Source organism: Ipomoea nil, unplaced genomic scaffold (assembly GCF_001879475.1).
Source record: "Ipomoea nil cultivar Tokyo-kokei standard unplaced genomic scaffold, Asagao_1.1 scaffold2036, whole genome shotgun sequence".
NCBI lineage: Eukaryota > Viridiplantae > Streptophyta > Magnoliopsida > Solanales > Convolvulaceae > Ipomoea > Ipomoea nil.
The window spans coordinates 1,236,756-1,257,002 of NW_017618464.1; the positions used below are offsets into that span (position 1 = coordinate 1,236,756).

The 20,247-nt window shown below is 36.6% G+C and overlaps 2 protein-coding genes across 4 annotated transcripts; both read left to right on the forward strand.

Moving 5' to 3' along the window:
- The first annotated feature begins 5,513 nt into the window (after positions 1-5,513).
- LOC109147756 lies at positions 5,514-10,093 on the forward strand. Its single transcript, XM_019295412.1, has 3 exons — positions 5,514-5,655; positions 6,283-6,366; positions 9,039-10,093. Exons 1-3 carry the CDS (start codon positions 5,514-5,516, stop codon positions 10,091-10,093), a joined length of 1,281 nt encoding a protein of 426 aa, XP_019150957.1.
- A 1,102-nt stretch (positions 10,094-11,195) lies between these two features.
- On the forward strand, positions 11,196-19,258 carry LOC109148150 (golgin candidate 6). 3 transcript variants are annotated; one of them, XM_019295967.1, is made up of 20 exons: positions 11,196-11,212; positions 11,357-11,415; positions 11,668-11,720; positions 12,048-12,175; positions 12,321-12,373; positions 13,213-13,359; positions 13,468-13,541; positions 13,636-13,705; positions 13,788-13,841; positions 13,929-14,024; positions 14,201-14,251; positions 14,336-14,422; positions 14,560-14,673; positions 14,762-14,833; positions 15,909-16,094; positions 16,355-16,458; positions 16,675-16,723; positions 17,352-17,417; positions 17,630-18,394; positions 18,492-19,258. In XM_019295967.1, the coding sequence occupies exons 2-20, from the start codon at positions 11,392-11,394 to the stop codon at positions 19,044-19,046; spliced, it is 2,748 nt and encodes a 915-aa protein (XP_019151512.1). In that variant the 5' UTR covers positions 11,196-11,212; positions 11,357-11,391; the 3' UTR covers positions 19,047-19,258. The 3 variants fall into 3 exon arrangements, with proteins under 3 accessions (XP_019151512.1, XP_019151511.1, XP_019151510.1); XM_019295966.1 differs by having other exon boundaries at positions 11,206-11,223; positions 11,359-11,415; XM_019295965.1 differs by lacking the exon at positions 11,196-11,212 and adding an exon at positions 11,231-11,262 and having other exon boundaries at positions 11,359-11,415.
- Positions 19,259-20,247: the final 989 nt, after the last annotated feature.

Here is a 20,247-nt window from a genome sequence, read left to right on the forward strand (position 1 = left end):
CAGCGGGACGCCAACTTCTTCAGAAGGAGCAATTGATAGTGGAGGTCGACTTCTTTGAAAGGAGCAGCTGGCAGCGGGATGCCGACATCTCCGAAAGAAGCAGCGAATAGCAAGAGTCCAACATCTCCGAAAGAAGCGGCGAATTGCGAGAAGTCAGCTATCCCAAAAGAAGTGGCGGATAGCGAGAAGTCGGCTACCCCAAAAGGAGCAGCTGGTAGCGAGAGTCCTACATCTCCGAAAGAAGCAGCCGATAGCGGGAATCCAACATCTTTGAAATGAGCTAATGATAGTAAGAGTCCAACATCTCCAAAAGGAAACGCTAACACAGGAGGCTCGTCACGGCATCGCCGACGTCTAACATGTGGAAGGTCGCGCCAGAATGGTCACGCATCTATACCATCATGCCAGCTATGACAACAAGCGCGATGTCTATAGAGGACCAGCTTGCGAGCATCACTAAGGCACTTGAAGGGATCACCACCCTCCTTCAAAACCAAGAAAAGAGAATCAACGACTTAGCTGAAAAGGTTGAGAGCACAAGGAATGGTGAAACTAGCCGGGCTCCTGGGAAACAACATGAGGTTCAAGGAGAAGATGCCTCGCACTCACCAACTTGCATTGGGCAAACTACGGTACACGAGGAATCAACTTCGCACATGCCACTTTCAGACAGGAGCATTCCAGTCATAGGGGGCATGATACCAGTAGATCGGCTTGACGAGTTCATCATGGGAGCTATCAAAGGAAAGCTCGAGGGGGGATAACCTTCATACACTTACACCAAACCTTACACCCAAAGGATAGAGGATTTGAAGATGCCTGTTGGCTATCAACCTCCAGCATTTCAACAATTCGATGGGAAAGGTAATCCAAGACAACACATCGCCCATTTCGTAGAAACATGCAACGACGCTGGGACGTATGGAGACCTTCTTGTCAAGCACTTTGTCCGCTCTTTGAAGGGTATTGCCTTCAATTGGTACACTGACTTGGAGCCTGGCTACATTGATAGCTGGCATGACATCGAGCGCGAGTTCTTGAACCACTTCTACAGCACAAGAAGAATCGTCAGCATCTTAGAACTCACCACCACTCGCCAAAGAAATGGTGAACGCTCGGCCGCTTACATTGAAAGATGGAGGGAGTTATGCTTGAATTGCAAGGAAAAGATATCACAGAGCTCCGCGGTTGAAATGTGCATCCAAGGCATGCACTTCGAGCTCTCCTACATCCTCCAAGGGCTCAAGCCTAAGACTTTTGAGGTATTAACTAGTCGCGCCCACGATATGGAGTTAACATAACAGCTAATGGTGGACAAAACATACACATTCAAAGCTTCTACAATGGGGGCAAGAGTCATGATAACGTTGAAAATGGCGACAAGGCCTTTAAGAAATATGAAAGCATGGATGCTATGCATGTGAATATTCAACCAGCTAGGATATTCACTGAAGCTACTGGTGAGTCTAGGGATGCTTCTAGATCATTACAGGGTAGTAGAAAGCTTTCTTTCAGGGAAAGATAAAACAAGAAGTATCCATTCTTGGATTCTGATGTCCCACATATGTTTGATGAGCTACTAAAACACAATCTCATTGATTTGCCAGAAATGAGGCGACCACACGAAGCATCAATGGTGGATGATCCGAGTTATTGCAAGTATCACAGACTTGTCGGACATCCAATTGAAAATTGCTTTGTCTTTAAGGATAAAGTAATGGAGTTAGCTCGAGATGGGAGAATTGAACTTGCAGATGGCACAGCAAGCGCCAATCAAGTTTCCATCTCATGCGGTAAATCTACTTCGCTACTCATTGAGAGGAACAATGTGAAGGGAAATAGAAAACGACAAACGTATTTATTCCTTCTTAACATCAAGTCTTATGATACCAAACACAAGTATGATACTCGGCATGGTATTAAGCATGCTAAACAACAACACGTTGATGATACGACACGACCATCTAAGCAAGTTATGAAAAGGTGGGTCAAGAATGTTAAAGGGTTCTATTGATGGGAGGACTTGCAGCCACAATATGAAAGCACGAGTTCCAGTCACATTGGCGGATTACGTGCCGAAGTGGTTCCATATTACTCCAACTAACCAAGGAATGAAGATGAAAATTCCTCGAATCAACCCATATGCTAGAGAAGAATGTGCCTCAACACATTATACCACAATATGTGATGGATGAAATATTCTTCAAGCTTCCTCAATGTGAATTGAAAACGCATCATATTCAAGACTCCCCGGCACGAGTCGAAACTGCATCATATTCCTTCAAGACTCCCCGACACGAGTCGAAACTGCCTCATATTACTTCAAGGCTCCGCGGCACGAGTCAAAACTGCCTCATATCCCACAAGGCTCCTTGGCACGAGTTGAAATGACCTTATAGTTTCGAGACTTCCATGCACTACATACTTTCAAGCAGTGTATGCTCTCAAGTGGCATGTCCAAGAAAGTCTCGAGGGGGCAATTTGCACACACAGAAAATTTGAAGCCAACAAGTGGACGGATTTAATCATTATCGAGCCCAATTTCGGGGTTGATCATTAGTCCAATTTAATTAATTGGGCTATGATAATTAAATTAATTTAATTAGTCCAAGTAAATTTGATTTGTGTTGTTGAATTAATTAATTAATTGGTCCAAGCCCATTTCATAATTGAAATATAATTATAATTATAATTTAAATATAATATGATTTTATTATATTTGAATTAGATATATAATTTAATTTGAATTTGAATTAGATGATAGAATAATGAACCTAAACTTGATTTTGGCATGGTTCATTTTAGTATATAATTAATTAATTTAATTAAATAAATATGAGTGGAGTTTGTTGAGGGATTTTTGTTACAAACTTCACTATAAATAGAGCATCAATTTCATTCTTTAAATCAAACCTTAAATACATTGAGAACAACTTGAAGACTTGAAGAATTGAGAGCTCCTTGAAGGCATTTGAAGATTTGAAGCCGCTTTGAAGATTTTGAAGCCATTGGAGGTACTTTGAAGCTTTGCAGAGTTGACTGGCTTGAAGCTTGACGTTTGCTTGCTGTTGAAGATCACGCCACTTGAATACGCCATTTTGAATCCCGAAGGCACGCGCCTCTTGAACCCCGGAGGCTACGCTATTTGAATCCCGGAGGCACTTCAGTAGATAACATTAGTGAAGAATCAGAGGACTACACAGAGACTTTGTACCTGCATCTTGAACTACACACACTGTAAACAGATTTTGTGAATATATACAATTTCGATATTTTTTGTGTTTACAAATATGTGTGTGTGTTATTATTTGACCTGTTATATGTATTGTATTTTCAGGACTTCTTTGTTGGGCACGATGTTGTTAATTTGGGTGATGCTTATGATGAGATATTGGAGTTACCTGCGAATGGTTTACACATGTTGCATTACATCTAATTAAATCAACTTCATAAAAGTAATATTTTATATAATATAGTATTGTAATTAATTTATTAAATTCTGAAGGGTGTGTTTAAAGTGGATGAGTCTGGTACTATTGACTTAGGTGGAGTTCCTCAAGATGGAACACAGGGCACCGTTGGAGATTCAGTGAAGAGGTGTTTGATGGACGAGTTCGCAAAAGTTGTAGTGCCTAAAAGGCGTAGGACTTTGGCTATTAAGGAAGAAGTGATTAAGGAAGAAGAGATTTAGTGCGGTGACTACTGGTTGTGTTGGTTTTTGTGTGGTGTCTGGACATTTAAGTATTTAAATATTTCAGTGTTATATGTATTTAATTAGGGCTGTTAACGAACCAAACAAAAACGAACGGAGGTTGTTCGTGTTTGTTTGTTAAGGAATTTGGAGTGTTCGTGTTTGTTTGTTAAGGTTTTTAAAAATCCTGTTCGTGTTCGTTTGTTAAGCGTTCGTTAGTGTTCTTTAGCGTTCGTTAGTGTTCTTTAACGTTCGCGAACACGTTCACGAATGTGTTTGTTAACGTTAACGAACATGTTCGCGAACGTGTTTGTTAACGTTCGTGAACACGTTCGCAAACGTGTTCGTTAACGTTCACAAACATGTTCATTAACAAGCACGTTCACGAACATATTCATTTACGTTCATGGACACTTAATAAACAAACACCTGCACATGTTCATGATCACAATTCGTTCGTTAACAATAAATAATCTATGTTCACGAACAATAGTCAAACAAACAACACAACTACAAAACTAATATAATATAATATATATGGTTGTGAACAAGTTCGTAAAGATTATTAAACGAACACAAACGAGCTTGTTCACAAACATTATTAAATGAACATAAACGAGCTTGTTCACGAACATTAGTAAACAAACACAAACGAGCTTGTTCACGATCTCTTAGCAAACGAGCTTACAATTGTTCAAGCTCTATTCGTTTATTAACCGAGCTCTAAATTTTGTTTGTTAATGTTCGCTTACCTTAACAAACGAACATAAATGAATGCTTACTGAACACGAATACGAGTAGTTTGCCGAAAGCTCTGTTTGCTAACACCCTTATATGTAATCTTTGGTAATGTTTAGTTTTATTTGAACTGTGTGTTTCTGCTTATAAATGTTTTTAAGCAGAAATGGGTTCCCCTTCCCAAAAAAAAAAAAAAAAAAAAAAAAACAGAAATGGATGCCACATAATTTGTTTTTTTTGTTGCGGCTATTTTAGGGTTGGTGTTCTGTAATGATAATTTATGTCCTTAATATTTGTTTGTAGTTTGTGCTATTTCAATTTAGTAATTTTGTTCCTAAAAGCATCTATGTTTTATAATGAGGTTATGTACTAACTATTATTGTTTTTAGAAATAGCATAAAAAAGGCAGTAAATTGTTCCTGCTGATAGTGTTAAAAGCCTTTCAGCAGAGCAACATAGTGCAATTTCCTTTGGGAACCATCAAAAAAATGATGTGCAATTTAGTTGGTTTGTTTTGATTTCAACAAAAAATAAATCATAGTAGGTAAATAAAACAGAATTTGTAATTAAGTGAGTTTTAAAGTAAATAGAATGTTCATAGTAACCGTTATCATACAGCAAGTAATTTTAATTGATAAAAGAGTTTATGGACTAATTATAACATACAAATAGCTCACATTACTACTGTTGTGGTACATAGATAAAATAAATTCTGTCACTTCCGCCTACGGTTCCACGGAGCAAAATCAGAGAAAGGACTTTGCTTTTTCTTCATGTTCTTCAATTTGGAGATGGGTACAAGCCCCACTTTGCTCTGAGGAATTCAAGAGCGCTGAGTTGCCTGGAAAGCTTAAAAGCAAGGAGCTTGACCTGCTAAGTAAGCCATCACATAATAGTATTTTATTATCACCTTCCAGTTACTGTATTTAAAATAAATAGAATGTTCATAGTAACTATTAACATGCAACAAGTACTACTCATTGATAAAAGAGTTTATGAACAAATTAAAACATACAAGTAGCCCACATTACTACTGTTGTGGTACATCGATAAAATAAATTACAGTTCTTGCGCCTACGACTCCATGGAGCAAAATCAGAGAAAGGACCTTGCTTTTAATTCAGGTTCTTCAATTTGGAGATCGGTACAAGCCTCACTTTGCTCTGAGAAATTCATGAGTGCTGAGTTGCCTGGAAAGCTTGAAAGCAAGGAGCTTGACCTGCTAAGTAAGCCATCACATAATAGTAGTCTGTTAAGTAGTATCATTTGTATTTAACATCTAATTATAACATAAAAAGTCTCCATCGTTTAGGTCATTTCATAGATTATAAGTTTTGACTAACTAAGTTTATGTATCATTCATGGAAAATGCAAGGATGTACTTCTATTCAAAATATGTAAAACACAACATGTATACTTTTTCAAACCTTGCAATTTATTTGTAAAATAAAGTACATGATATATATATATATATATATATATATATATATATATATATATATATATATATATATATGTATGTATGTATGTATATAAACACATAGAAAACTGCAGATGATTTGAGTAAACTGCAAATGCATTAAGTAGATAACCTGTCGAATTTCAAAAATAGGAGCTGCCTCATGCACACATTTTGTTGTTCCTTGGTCGTAATGATGCGCAAACATTGTGTCAGAACATTGACTCGATCATTTCAGCTGAGATTCCAGATAGAGGAATGGATCCTGAATACTATAAAATTGTTGAAGAGTTTATGATTCACGGTCCTTGTGGTCATCTTAGACATAATTCTCCATGTATGGTGAAAGGTCGTTGTTCAAAATATTTCCCAAAAAAGTTTGTTCATGTATCAGGTTTTGATCAAGATGGGTACCCAATTTACAGACGCAGAGACAATGGTCAAATGTTGATAAGAATGGCATTATATTGGATAATAGGTTTGTTGTTCCACATAATAGATACTTACTTATGAAGTATAAAGCACATATTAATGTTGAATGGTGTAACCAGTCCCGTTCTATTAAGTACTTATTCAAGTATGTTAATAAGGGCAATGATTGGGTCACAAATGAATTCTACAAGAGTACTGCAGGTGTTGATAGTGATGAAGTTATAGATGAGATCACTATGTTTACGATTGTCGTTATATATCTGCATGTGAAGCTACATGGCGCTTATTTGGTTATGATATTCAGTTTAGGACTTCTGCCGTTGAAAGATTGAGTTTTCATATGCCTGAGCAACAACCTATTTTTTTTCAATGATGATGATTCTGTTGATGCTGTTTTAAACCAACATACAATAGGGGAAAACATGTTTCTTGGATGGTTTGAAGCTAACAAGCAATACTCAGAAGCACAGGAGTTGACTTATTCTGAAATGCCAAATAAGTTTGTGTGGAAAAAAAAATATTTGACAATGGCATCCTAGGAAACGAGGATTTGCTATAGGTCGTATGTTTTATATTCCACCTAGTAGTGGTGAAATTTATTATATGAGGTGTTAGCTGAATTTGGTGCATGGTCCTATGTGTTTTGAAGATATCAGGAGTGTTAATGGTGTTCAATATATGTCTTTTAGAGATGCATGAGGGTTGTTAGAAGATGATAGAGAATATATTGATGCAATTGAAGAAGCAAGTGAATGGTCTTCAGCATCCTCACTACGGAGGCTATTTATAACAATGCTCACGACAAATGCCCTTAGTCAACCGGAGAATGTATGGAATGTTGTGTTGGAAAAAATAGCTTAAAATGACATAAATGACATGTTAAGTGGCTATTTTGTGATAAAATTATCAGTGGGGTCCACTTTCGATTTGGGTCGGTCAAAGTGGATTCGAGTTCTTCGTAGTGAGACGAAGAGATTGATATATTGTACGATCAAAACGGATAATGGGTGAATGAGATATTGATTCTCAAATAGACCCATTGAGTTGGAAAAATGAAGGGAAAAAGTGAAGCTTTTGTCCCAGAGAAAATTTCAATTTTGGTCATATGACTATAGGGGCTTTATTAATTTCAACACCTGACTTTTAAAAGTGTCAATTTAGTACCTTAACTATGTAATTTTTATCAATTTTGGTCACTCCGGTCAAATTGTCAGCCAAATTTCGCTGAAAAAATTTAACAGTTAAAATAATAAGAGTATTTTAGTCATTTCTCATCTCTTCTTCTCCGGTGAATTTTGTTTTCCGGCGGAGAACACCTTCATCGCGATCCGGGTCGCCCCGACCCGCGTCAACACCCCGAGGCTCAACGCCGACGATGTTCACGCCAAACAGCCTCAGTTGCTTAGCAGCAGCCTTGCCTTGGTACAAAATTGACACTTTTGAAAGTCAAGTGCTGAAATTAACAAAGCCCCTATAGTCATATGACCAAAATTGAAATTTTCTCTTTTGTCCCACATTAGTTTGGGAAGAGGATTTGCCCCACTATTTATACAAGAGAACTTTTAAAGTTTATTGAATTGTATAGCATAAAGGCTTTCTTTTGCGCGCACCGGGGGGGGGGGTGCATCTCAAATCCCAAAATGAGATCCCCTAAGTTATGCCAACTGATGTCTCGACCTTGGGCTGAAACTAGGCGAGGCCGGAAGTTTCGGCCTTGAGCCGGAACTGGGTGAGGACGAAAGCTTATTAAATTCATTCGTTACGGAATTAATTTTCTTTTAATTCCATTTTTGAATTCTGAATTTAATTCTCAGGTAGTGGCCTGCTGTTATTAATGTCAGTTTTAATTGCCAAAGTAAAGGCTATTCATTCCTTCAACCCTATATAAGAAAGAGTTGGGCAGCAGAAAATTTACAACATAGAAATCATATTTTTCTAGCCTAAAAAATCTCTGCTTCTACTCTTTTCTTAACCCGAATTGTGTTCAAAATGTTGCTCTAGTTCGCCGGATTCCTCATTTGGGTGCTCAAACATTGAATCGTAGCAAGTTTTATCATGGGAAGCCTAGGCTAGAACGCTCTTAGCACTTGTGGGAGGTAGCAAATAAGATTTTAAGGAAAAAGAGATCGTTTGACTCTTGCTAAAAACCCTACACCAAACACGAGTCTTTCTCTTCATCTTTCATTCCTTTTTCTACAAAAAATAATAATCCTTATTTTGTGGGATTATTATTCGGTTTTACCAACGAGATATCCAACGTGTTGTATTGCATCACCTTGCTGAAGATGTGCAATACAACCGACAAAGATTACTATTTGATTCAGGTATTGTTTCAGCGCTATATTAAAAGCTTTTTTTTTTGTTTGTTTCTTTAAAATGTTAATAACAAAATTTTTGCTCCATTTGACATATGTAAGTTAAAATTAATATTATTATTTTATCTAGGTTTGGTTTTAACAGATGATGAGAAGAAAAATTGTGCTTTAATTGAACTGGAGAAATTGCTCAAAATATGAAACAAAACGTTGGCAGATTTTCCCTCCATGCCTGTCCCAGGTTCAGATTGTCATTTATTGACTGCGAACCATTTATTGTATGAGGAATTATCATATAATTGTGATGATATGAAGAGAGAGCTTGATTGTTTTGTTAGTCAACTAACTGAAGAACAAAAATATGTGTATGATACTATACTTGGTGATGTTGAGTCTCATGCAGGTGGGTTATATTTTGTGTATGGTTATGGAGGTACATGCAAAACTTTTGTTTGGAAAACACTGTCTGCTGCTATTCGTTCACAGGGTAATATTGTGCTAAATGTTGCTTCAAGTGGTATTGCTTCTCTTCTTATGCCTGGTGGTAGAACTGCACATTCTCGGTTTGCCATACCTATTGAGATTAATGATGATTCAACGTGTAATATAGCACAAGGTAGTGATCTTGCTGAGTTAATTATCAAGTGCAAGCTAATCATTTGGGATGAGGCACCTATGATGCATAAACACTGTTTTGAAGCATTGGATCGCACAATGAGAGATTTGTTGAGATTTGAAAATATCTTGAGTTCAAATATGACTTTTGGAGGAAAGGCGGTAGTTCTTGGTGGTGATTTTCGGCAAATATTACCAGTGATTCCAAAAGGGACAAGACAAGATATTGTTGGGGCAAACATCAATTCTTCTTATTTGTGGAGTAGTTGTAAGGTTTTAAGATTGACTAAGGACTTAAGACTACAGACATTAGGAGATGTTGATTCTTGTGCACGGGTTGAAAAATTTGCAAAGTGGATAACTGATATAGGTGATGGTGAGGTTGGTGTTGAAAATGATGGGCATGCAGACATAGAAATTCCAATAGATAATTTGTTACAACCTCAAGGTGATCCAATTGAAGCAATAGTTAAGAGCACATTTTCTATGTTTTTAGCGGGTAATTGTGATTTGGAGTATTTGAATGGTCGGGCAATATTAGCTTCAACATTAGATGTAGTCAATGAAATAAATCAATATATGAGTAGTTTGAATCCTGTTGATGGTAGAACATACTTTAGCTCTGATGCTGTTTGCCGGTCTGATATATGTACATATACGTTTGCTGAATTACACACTCCGAAATTCCTGAATGGGTTGCGATGCTCTGGTATTCCTAACCATTCTGTTGCTCTTAAAGTTGGATCTCCAGTTATGTTGCTGCGGAATATTGATCACTCTCTTGGCTTGTGTAATGGAACAAGATTGGCTATTACTAGATTAACAGACCATATATGTTGTTGAAGCTGAGATACTGTCTGGAAAAAATGTGGGTACTCGAGTATTGGTTACTAGATTATCAATGACACCATCAGACCGCCGATTGCCATTCAAGTTTGAAAGGCGACAATTTTCACTAATGTTGTCTTATGCTATAACAATAAATAAAAGTTAGGGACAAAGTTTGACCAATGTTGGATTATTTTTGAAGGAATCTGTTTTCGTACATGGACAGCTTTATGTAGCTCTATCTAGGGTTAGCAACCCCAATGGCCTTAAGGTTGTCATTTTAGACAAGAATGGAGATTATGCTTCCTCAACATCAAATGTTGTATATAAGGAGGTTTTTAAGAATTTGTAACTTTAATATAAAAAATTGTAATTGCTATTTTTGTTGTATTAATTAACACAAACTATTTTTTTGAATGGTATAATAATATAATATATTTAATTTATATTTAAAATTTTAGACCGTGCATCACAAGGGTGGCATACTAGTCATAATAATAACCTAGGTGATTTTCGCCCCTCCTCCCCTGCGATTTGGCATTTTGGCCTCGGGCTCCCCTGTGAATGGTCTCGACGAGGACTCGGGTCTCCGCCTCCACTATGAGAGCTGCCGATTAGAACTCCGGCTCCAGGCAGGCAAGCAGGCATATGTGTGGATGTATCAAATTTGTGGGGTTTCATTTCTCTGTACCTTTCTCCTTCAATTCAGGCATATCTAAGATAAGGTAAAGCTTTGATTTTTATGCTACTTTCTTCATTATATTGTTTAGGGCGGATACAGAAATAGTTTGAGAAGATGCAGCGCCTGCACGCCATTTTCACAAAAGCTTTAAAGTCTATCATCATACAATACTGCTTGTTTATTGTGTTCATTTCAACTTTCAACTTTGAAGAGACGCGTTGCCACTGTACAAGTAGTTATTATAGTTATAAGGAGTAAAGTGGAATTTACCAAAGTTTTAGGGACTTAATTTGTAATTTCTTCGGGTTCAATCCAAACCCGGGTAACACCCGAGATCCGTTAAAGTTAAAGAGCCATACTTGACCCGACCCTAAAAAGCAAAAAGCCTTCTCTTCTCTTTCCTTCTTCCTCTCGCGACTCGCGATCTCTCTACTTCAAATATAACCAAAAAAGGTCAATCTAGGTTTTTTCCCCTTCGACTTTGATCGTTCCCTCTCTTTAAGTTAGCTCAATCCACAATTCTACATTAAGCCTTCTCTTTTAATTAAAGTTTAACCTTAATCAATGATGGTGTTTTCTTGTTTGTAATGTATTCCAGGAGTTGGAAGAATTCTGATCAGTTGATACAAAAATGGATTTAGTGGCTAAGTATCAGGTAATTTTCTGTTTCTATTATGTTTTCTCAATTACCTCTTTAGTCCAAAGAAGGATTTTATTGAAACCTTTATGTTTGTGTTGGAAGCTGATTTAAAGTCAACTTATTATTATTGTTGTTACTGCTTTGCTTATTATTTTGTTCTATATTTTGGTGTCGGACATTGATTTCTGTGCTTTGCAATGGGACTGTATATGTTGATAATTCATGGACTTTTAAGATGTGATTAACCCTGGAGTAATTCGTGTACAGGGTGTTGTTGGACGGGTGTTTGGCAATGATAATTCCAGTTCAAGTGAAGATAGGTAAGCTTTTATTTTAATAATAATTTCTATGGTGAAGAACGATATGCTTCATTATATTCTGATGGCTTTGTATGGATAGTGATTCATTTACTTTGTGGACTACTTGCATGATGATTCGTAGAATTCAAAGCGTCCCCTATAAATGACATTCCTACAATTCATAAAAAAGTTATTTATTATTTATTTATTTTTTAAAGTATGCTTGCTTGCACTATCTACTGCCCCACCCCAATATATGCACGCTTGTTTTGCTTCATTGTTTACAATCGTGTTATGCTCTAATATGAATCCTTTGCCTGAACTAATGCATTTGTTTATATCACATAGTTATGTTGAGCGCTTGCTTGATCGCATAAGCAATGGTACGCTGGCTGACGACAGGAGAACTGCTATTATCGAACTTCAATCTGTTGTTTCTGAAACTCATGCTGCACAACTAGCATTTGGAGCTATGGGTTAGTGCTTCATCATGTTGGATGAACTTGCTAGTTTATTTTTTTCGCTTCTTTGTCCTCCCTCCTTATTGTTCAATTACTCTTTGATGGTTAGTTACAATCATTTCATCAGTAGTATTCATTTTCAGATTCCATCTGTTTGCAGGTTTCCCTGTAATATTGAGTGTTTTAAAGGAGGAGCGAGATGATGTTGAGATGGTATGCTTGCTATTTCTTCAAATTTTAAATTTGGTGTTGTCTGCTTTGTAGTTTTCTAGTTGCCAGTGATGAAGCTATGCTCTTTAGTGTAATGAATTGGGTCTATGCAAGGGATTTAATGATTTATGGAGTACTGATTTAGAACAGGCACCATTTTGAGTGACATGCCATCTCAAGCATAGCATTTTATAAATTGGATTATTTAACAACTTGCCCTACTAAAATAACAGGTGTATATGACTATATGGTAATATCACATAAGCACTTAACATTACATCTAATCAGTGAGGCTATATTCAGGAAAAATTGCATGTTTCAGTACACTATATTTTGAACATATTGAAACTCCAAGAAATATATTAAGCATTCAACGAACATGTATTTGTGACTTTATTGCATTGCTGTCTGTTGACTTAAATTAGAACAGCTACTCAGTCCTAGTCAATGTCCTTTTTAAAATATCCAGTCATTCCTGGATCAATTTTGATCCTTTTTTGTTGCACTGAGACAACTTACAGATTGGTGAGTTTCGTCTATTTCCATTTATACATCCTGCTGTTTTAACTACTCCCCTCAAGCAACAAATATTGATATGACTTGCTCCTTAACTATGCAACAAGTGGGATTGGAAATAAGCATTAATTATTTACCAAAGTGACATTACTATTTGTTTGGAAGAATGATTTACTTGCTATTGAATAAATATCCTCACTTTTCTGCACCACGATGCTTTTAATTCTGGTATCCCATTCATCATGGATTTTATGTATTTTCATGAAATTAAGTTTCTATTTACGTTCACCTGATTTTAAAAGTTTGTTTATATTTGATGGGCCAAGGTTCGTGGGGCTCTGGAAACTCTTGTTAGTGCTCTAACTCCAATTAGTCATGGAAAAGTGCCAAAGAATGAGGTTCAACCAGCTTTAATGAATAGTGACTTGCTTTCTGGAGATGTAAAAAATATTTCTCTTCTTTTAAGTTTGCTGGTAAGAATATAATGACTTTAATTTTGTTAGTAAACACTTGATTAATTAATTAGTTTATTTTGTTATCATGAATTTTCTGTTGATTTTTCTATTCTATCACCCTGACAGTCAGAGGAGGATTTCTATGTGCGCTACTATACACTGCAACTTTTAACAGCTCTTCTAACAAATTCTCCAAATAGGTATCTTTAGCATGGTTACTTTCTTCATATTCTTCCAGCATGTTATTCTGTCTATGCCCACTATTCATGGAAAATCTGCTGAAATATTGCTTAGGTTACAGGAAGCTATTCTGAGTATTCCCCGTGGTATTACACGACTCATGGACATGCTTATGGATCGTGAGGTATGTAAAACTTGAACAGTGTGCATATATTTCTTTATTCTTCTTCTCTAGTAAAAGATCCTAAATGGGGAATGTTTTGAAGGTCATAAGAAATGAGGCCCTGTTACTTCTCACATACTTGACCCGTGAAGCTGAGGCAAGTTCTCTTCTCTTCACTCTATTTTTTTTAAATGTTTGTTTGCCCCTACGCTCTGCCTAATTTGGTCTTATTTGTAAACTTTAGGAAATTCAAAAAATTGTGGTATTTGAAGGTGCTTTTGAAAAGATATTTAGCATTATAAAAGAGGAGGGAGGCTCAGAAGGAGGAGTTGTTGTGCAGGTCTGGAGAAATAATTATTCGTAAAATGTTAAGCATTTGCATCTTTTGAACTTTTGCAGTTAGAGACTTCTATTTGGAAATTATGTGTTGTTCTAGCTCTGCTTGGACTGCACTCTTGGTTACTTGTACTTTTATTTTTTATGCATTACATATGAATTGGTCTTTTTACCATGCAGGACTGTCTTGAATTGTTGAACAATATCATTCGTAACAATGCATCAAATCAGGTTTCTGCTCATTGTGCTTCACTTCATATCATTACAGATTTATATGTTTCTTGGCAGTTACTAAGCTTCTTGTATGTGTTTTAGGTATTACTCAGGGAGACGGTGGGCTTTGATTCTGTCATACAAATTCTTAAGCTCAGGGGTAGTGCCTACAAATTCACCCAACAGAAGGTTAAACTCTTAACTATTCCCACACTTTCTGCATTTATTTATTTACCAATATGGTTGTCTGCCTATCAGTGGAAATATGATAACCTAATCCTATTGGTGTATTTTTCTCTTCTCTTAACTTATTTGATTGGCAGTAGACAATAAACCTTCTCAGTGTGCTTGAAACGATAAATTTGCTAATTATGGGAAGTCCAGAAACTGATGCTGCAAAAGACACAAATCAGCTGACAAACAAAACGGTCTTGGTTCAGGTTTGTTCTTGCATGTTGCATCTGATTACTAGGTTCCTGAGATGTTCTTTTATGGAATTGCTTGACTAATCCATTATACCTATTGTAGAAAAAGGTTCTGGACCATCTTTTGATGTTGGGAGTTGAAAGCCAATGGGCTCCCATTGCTGTGCGTTGTGCGGTAAGAAGGATGATTCTCTATCTCATATCCTATTTTATTGGAGTTTCTCTGATGTTTCCCCCCACCCACCTTCCCCCTCAAAAAAAAAAAAAAAAAAGAAGAGGAAATTAGGGGGAGTAGGGCATTTTTGTTAGGGCATTTTTTTATCCTCCTTTCCCAACTAAACTGATATGATCAAAACACCTTCACTATTTCCATTTTTAGAAAGAGGCATGGAAGTACTAGGCATTTGAGAAAATTCCCTAATTTTATACTCATCCTTGTCATTTTCTCTATTTGATTCTCAATAATCAACCAAAATTGTCAGTAGGCATTTTTTTTTAATACGTTAGCATATTTGAAATTTTGATTCTTCTGGAACATAGTACTCTCAACATAGTTTTTAGAAGACAATTTTAATTTTTGATCCTTAAAAGAATAAAGTTTACAATTAAAGTGGTTTGGTGACACTATCTTTGTCTTGTATTGAACTGTTCAATAGAATATTGAAGTTGATCTTGTATCTTTCTATCTGATAATTTAAATTAGTTTTGAAATATTGCACAAGAATTGTAGATTGTCAGAAAGACAGAAACACATCAGATCATAACACAATTAGGAGTATATCTGTGTGAATTTGACTCCTGTTTTAGCATTTCATTTACAAAGTCATTTATTTTGCATCTGAAGAGAGAAAGTTGGACATTCAAATGAGCATAGAGTTTATATATACTCTTTTATATCACCACTTTTGTCTCACTTTCTATTTTGGGGTGTCCCATTAACTTTGTCTCCTATGATAAGTTTCCATTTCTATGTTTTTTGGTCCTTCTCTAGCCTTATAAGTTATATATATCATTAAAGAGTATGGAGTAAAAGGACACAGTGGCCCACAATCAACTGCTTAAGGATATTTTAGTCTTGTCATTTACTACTCGGGAACAATAAGTTTTCCTAAAGCCTCATGCTAAAAGCTAAAGAAGACAAATCTAATAAGTTTTGGATGGAGAGGGAGTATAAACATAAATTAGATGCTATTATCATAACTTTTTAGGCATTTTTGGGATTTACTTTTTGTCCATGATGTTTGATTCAGGCACTCCAGTGCATTGGTGATCTAATCGCTGGTCACCCCAAGAATCTTGAAGCACTTGCAACAAAAGTACTGGGTGAGGAGCCTCAAGTGGAGCCTGCTTTGAATTCTGTGCTTCGTATCCTTCTTCGCACATCCAGCAGACAAGAGTTTGTAGCTGCTGATTATGTTTTTAAGAGCTTCTGTGAGGTTTTTGTTACCACAGCTAATTTGTTGTGTGTTGTGTATTATTATGTTACTAAGAACTTTTCCCAATTCTCTGTGGGCTTGAGGATATATCAAATTTGACCTTTTCTTGTTTGCTCCACTGAAATCCTTTCTTGAATTTTGTCTTGTAGAGTGTTAGCTATACCCCCCCCCCCCCCCCCCCCCCTCCCTTTTTCTCCCCAACACACACACACGGACACACATCTACTGTTGTTTATACCTTATTTATTTGTCTGATGCAGGAAAATCCTGATGGTCAGTCAATGTTGGCATCTACATTAATTCCTCAGCCGCTATCAACTCTTTATGCTCCTGTTGAGGAGGATGTTAACATGTCATTTGGAAGGTAATTTATGATTTTCCTATCAAACAAGGCTGGCTTTCTTCTTCTTCTTCTTCTTTATTTTTTTTATTTTTTATTTTTTATTTTTAATAGTGTCTCACTCACCTATAAGCTGATTGAGGCGATTGCATATTTTCCAAGACCTACTTCAGCAGGAAAAGAAAAAGTAGAACAATAGCTTCAAATTTTAATTGTTTCAATGAACATTTCATTTGGCAGCATGCTATTACATGGTCTTACAATGGGTGAAAATGATGGTTATCTTGAGGTAATATACACACTATACACATCACTTGATATGCCCTGACCTTATCTATTAGAATCATTATTGTTATTGCCATTATTTTCATAGTATGACTGGTGATTTCATTCTAAATGAGTGGACACTTTTTATTCTCTATTTTGTTCACAAGGAAGCTTTGTGCTATGTGCTGCATTTTTTCCAAAGACTATTAGAACTTGCAAAATTTCCTGTACTTTGTTTTTTTTTTTTTAAATGAAATGTGGTTTAAAAATGTTTTATTTTACACTTTTTTTGGTATACATTTTCCCTTTCTGAAGAAACCCAGCATCATTTACATTTGGCAGGAATTATTGTGCTTATTTTCTTGTACTTCCCCAGTTTCAGGGCTGTCAGTTTTTCCTTATTTATGATCTACAAGCCCTGAACGCCTTCAACTCTTCTACCCCTTATTTTTCCTTCTATGAAAGGGGAATGTGGATTTCAGGATGTTAACATATTTCAACGAACTTATGACAAGTAGTATACTAATTTTCCAACCAATAGAAGTGTCTTGAACAGCTTTTACTGATCATGAATCTTTTCTTTTCAATAATTTTCTTTGTTATTAATTATAATTTATTGATATGTCATCTGGCTAATGCTTAATATGCAGACTTGTGGCAGAGCTGCCAGTGTTCTTTCTCACATCCTCAAGGGCAACAACCATTGCAAAGAAAAGGTAAGCCGATCTGTGAACTCTCTGTTGTGAGCAGAATACTGGTTTTCTTCTTCATGCAATATGATGTTTTTATCCTGCTGGCCCAACACCATAAGATACATAACTGGGTAACTAGGTGCAGTTACTCAGATACATTGTACATTTAGCTTATACTATTGTGCAATTTGTCTGCACATTGGTTTCTTTAATTTATAATTCTGGAGTTACTGTAGGTTCTGCGGATTGAACTTGAAGCACCTATGCCCTCATTTGGAGGTCCAGAACCTCTAATGCACCGCTTGGTGAAGTACCTCGCTCTTACCTCCTCAATGAGAAGCAAAGATGGAAAATCAAACACATCTGGCAATATTTTTGTTCAGGCTGTTATCCTGAAACTGCTGGTTATTTGGCTCTCTGATTGTCCAAGTGCTTTGGAATCATTCCTTGATTCACGCCCTCATCTAACATATTTGCTTGAACTGGTGTCAGATTCCTCTGCCATTGTTTGTGTAAGGGGATTGGCTGCAGTATTAATGGGAGAATGTGTTATTTACAATAAAAACAATGGTACTGGAAAGGATGCTTTAAGCATAGTCGATGCCATAAGCCAAAAAGTTGGACTTACATCATACTTTCAAAAGTTTGATGAAATGCAGAAAAGCTTTCTTTTTACATCAGCAAAACCAGCTTTGGCACGTAAACCACTGACAAGATCTAATGCTGCCAGCATGGCTGATATTGAAGATGTGGATGATGAGACAACTGATCAGAAGAACGAGGATCATCCTTTGCTTGCATCAATCTTCGATTCTCAGTTTGTCTACTTTGTAAAGCGCTTGGAGGCCGAAATTAGAGAAAAGACTGTAGAAGTATACAGTCAACCAAAGAGCCAAGTGTCAGTTGTACCAGCAGATCTTGAGCAAAAGAGTGGGGAAAGTGATGGCGACTATATCAAGAGGTTGAAGAATTTTGTACAGAAACAGTGCGTCGAGATACAGGTGAGAGCTTTTATAATAGTGTACTGAGTTTCTTCCTCCCGTTGCCTTCTATTCAGCTAGCATCACTTTACTGACATATCCTGCTGCTTTATGAAAGGACCTTTTGAGTCGAAATGCAACATTGGCAGAGGATCTTGCCAAAACAGGTGGAGATCCTTCATCTCAACTGGAGCATAGAGTTAGTGGAGGATCAGAAAGAGTTCAATTGGAGACGCTTCGTATCGACCTTCAAGAAGCTTCCCAACGCATGGAAATGCTGAAGATAGAGAAGGCTAAGGTTGAATCCGAGGCTTCAATGTATAAAAACCTAGCCAGTAAGATGGAATCGGACCTACAAAGCCTGTCAGACGCATATAACAGTCTGGAAGAGACAAATTTCCAGCTAGAAAAGGAAGTGAAGTCCTTAAAGAGCAGCGGGGCAACTGCTGCCCCCAACATCGAGGCAATAAAGGCAGAAGCGAGGGAAGAAGCTCAGAAAGAGAGCGAAGCTGAACTAAGCGATCTTCTCGTCTGCCTTGGTCAAGAGCAGAGCAAGGTAGAGAAGCTGAGCACGAGACTAGAGGAGCTGGGCGAGGATGTGGATAAATTGCTAGAAGGCATTGGCGACGATGCAGGACTTGGTGATGATGGCGACGAAGACGAACAGGACTAATGCTTTTTTATTTTTTCCCTAGTGTTTATTCCTTGCTCGTTGCCTAAATTTATTCCTTGTATTTGTTGGACCTACTGTACATTACATCGTGACCCTAATAGCTCCTGTAATTTATTTTTTAAGGAAGTTGTGCCCCAATGAAACCACTTGTTCTTCTTGACTGTGTTGGACATTATTCCAATTAAGACAATCTCAGAAAGTTGTTAATATTCCTTTTTTTCTCCAGCAATTTTTATTTTGTTGGCATGCAGGAACTAACTTGAGACCTTTTAGTTAGAATTGCATGCAAATGGTATTAGATAGTGAGATTTTAATAAACAAGAAAATGGCAGATAGCCCTGTTGAGTTTAGCTCATTCGACGGTTTAATGGTTACTCTGAAAGTTTTGCTCTAGTAATAGGGTGGGGGTTAGGCATTTATATTCTGCACCACAGCGCGTGTTGCATTGTGCGCTCAGATGCAAAACGACGTCATTTTAATTTTTATTTTATTTTTTTGAAATTTCGCTACCCAGTGATTGGCAGTTAATTTTCCTTAAAAAAAAAAAATTCATGTTCATAAATGTACATAATGTTATACTACAATACACATAATTGTATACATGAATGTACATAATTATAGAACAAAATACACATACTCTTTTTTAAAAGATAATACACATAATCTAACATAATACATAATAAACATAAACTTTTAACATAATACACATCAACTCTTAACATAATACACAAAAATTTCTTGATTCGGATGTACATAATTGTATAAAAAAAATGTACATAATTGTATAAAAAATGTACATAATAAAAATATACATAATCATATAAACAAATATACATAATCATGTCAACTTCCTACCGTGCCTCCCAAAACGACGTCGTTTTGGAAGGCGCGGGACTCACAGTGCACTGTGCGCCGTGGTGCAGGGTATAACGATTGGTGGGGGTTATTAAGAGATTCAAAGTCTAAAAAATTGATTAGATGTGATAAAGTTTTTTTTTTGCGCAAAATGTACGGGTTGGATGACTTGAAATGTATCTTATTGGGGTTTAGAATTAATTTAACATAGAGTAAATACCCAAAATGGTCCCTCGACTATAGCTAAATTCACAAATTGGTCCTCAACTTTTAATTTCAACCAATTAAGTCCTTAACTTTGCAATTTTAACACAATTTGGTCCTCTGTCTATTTGACCGTTTGTTG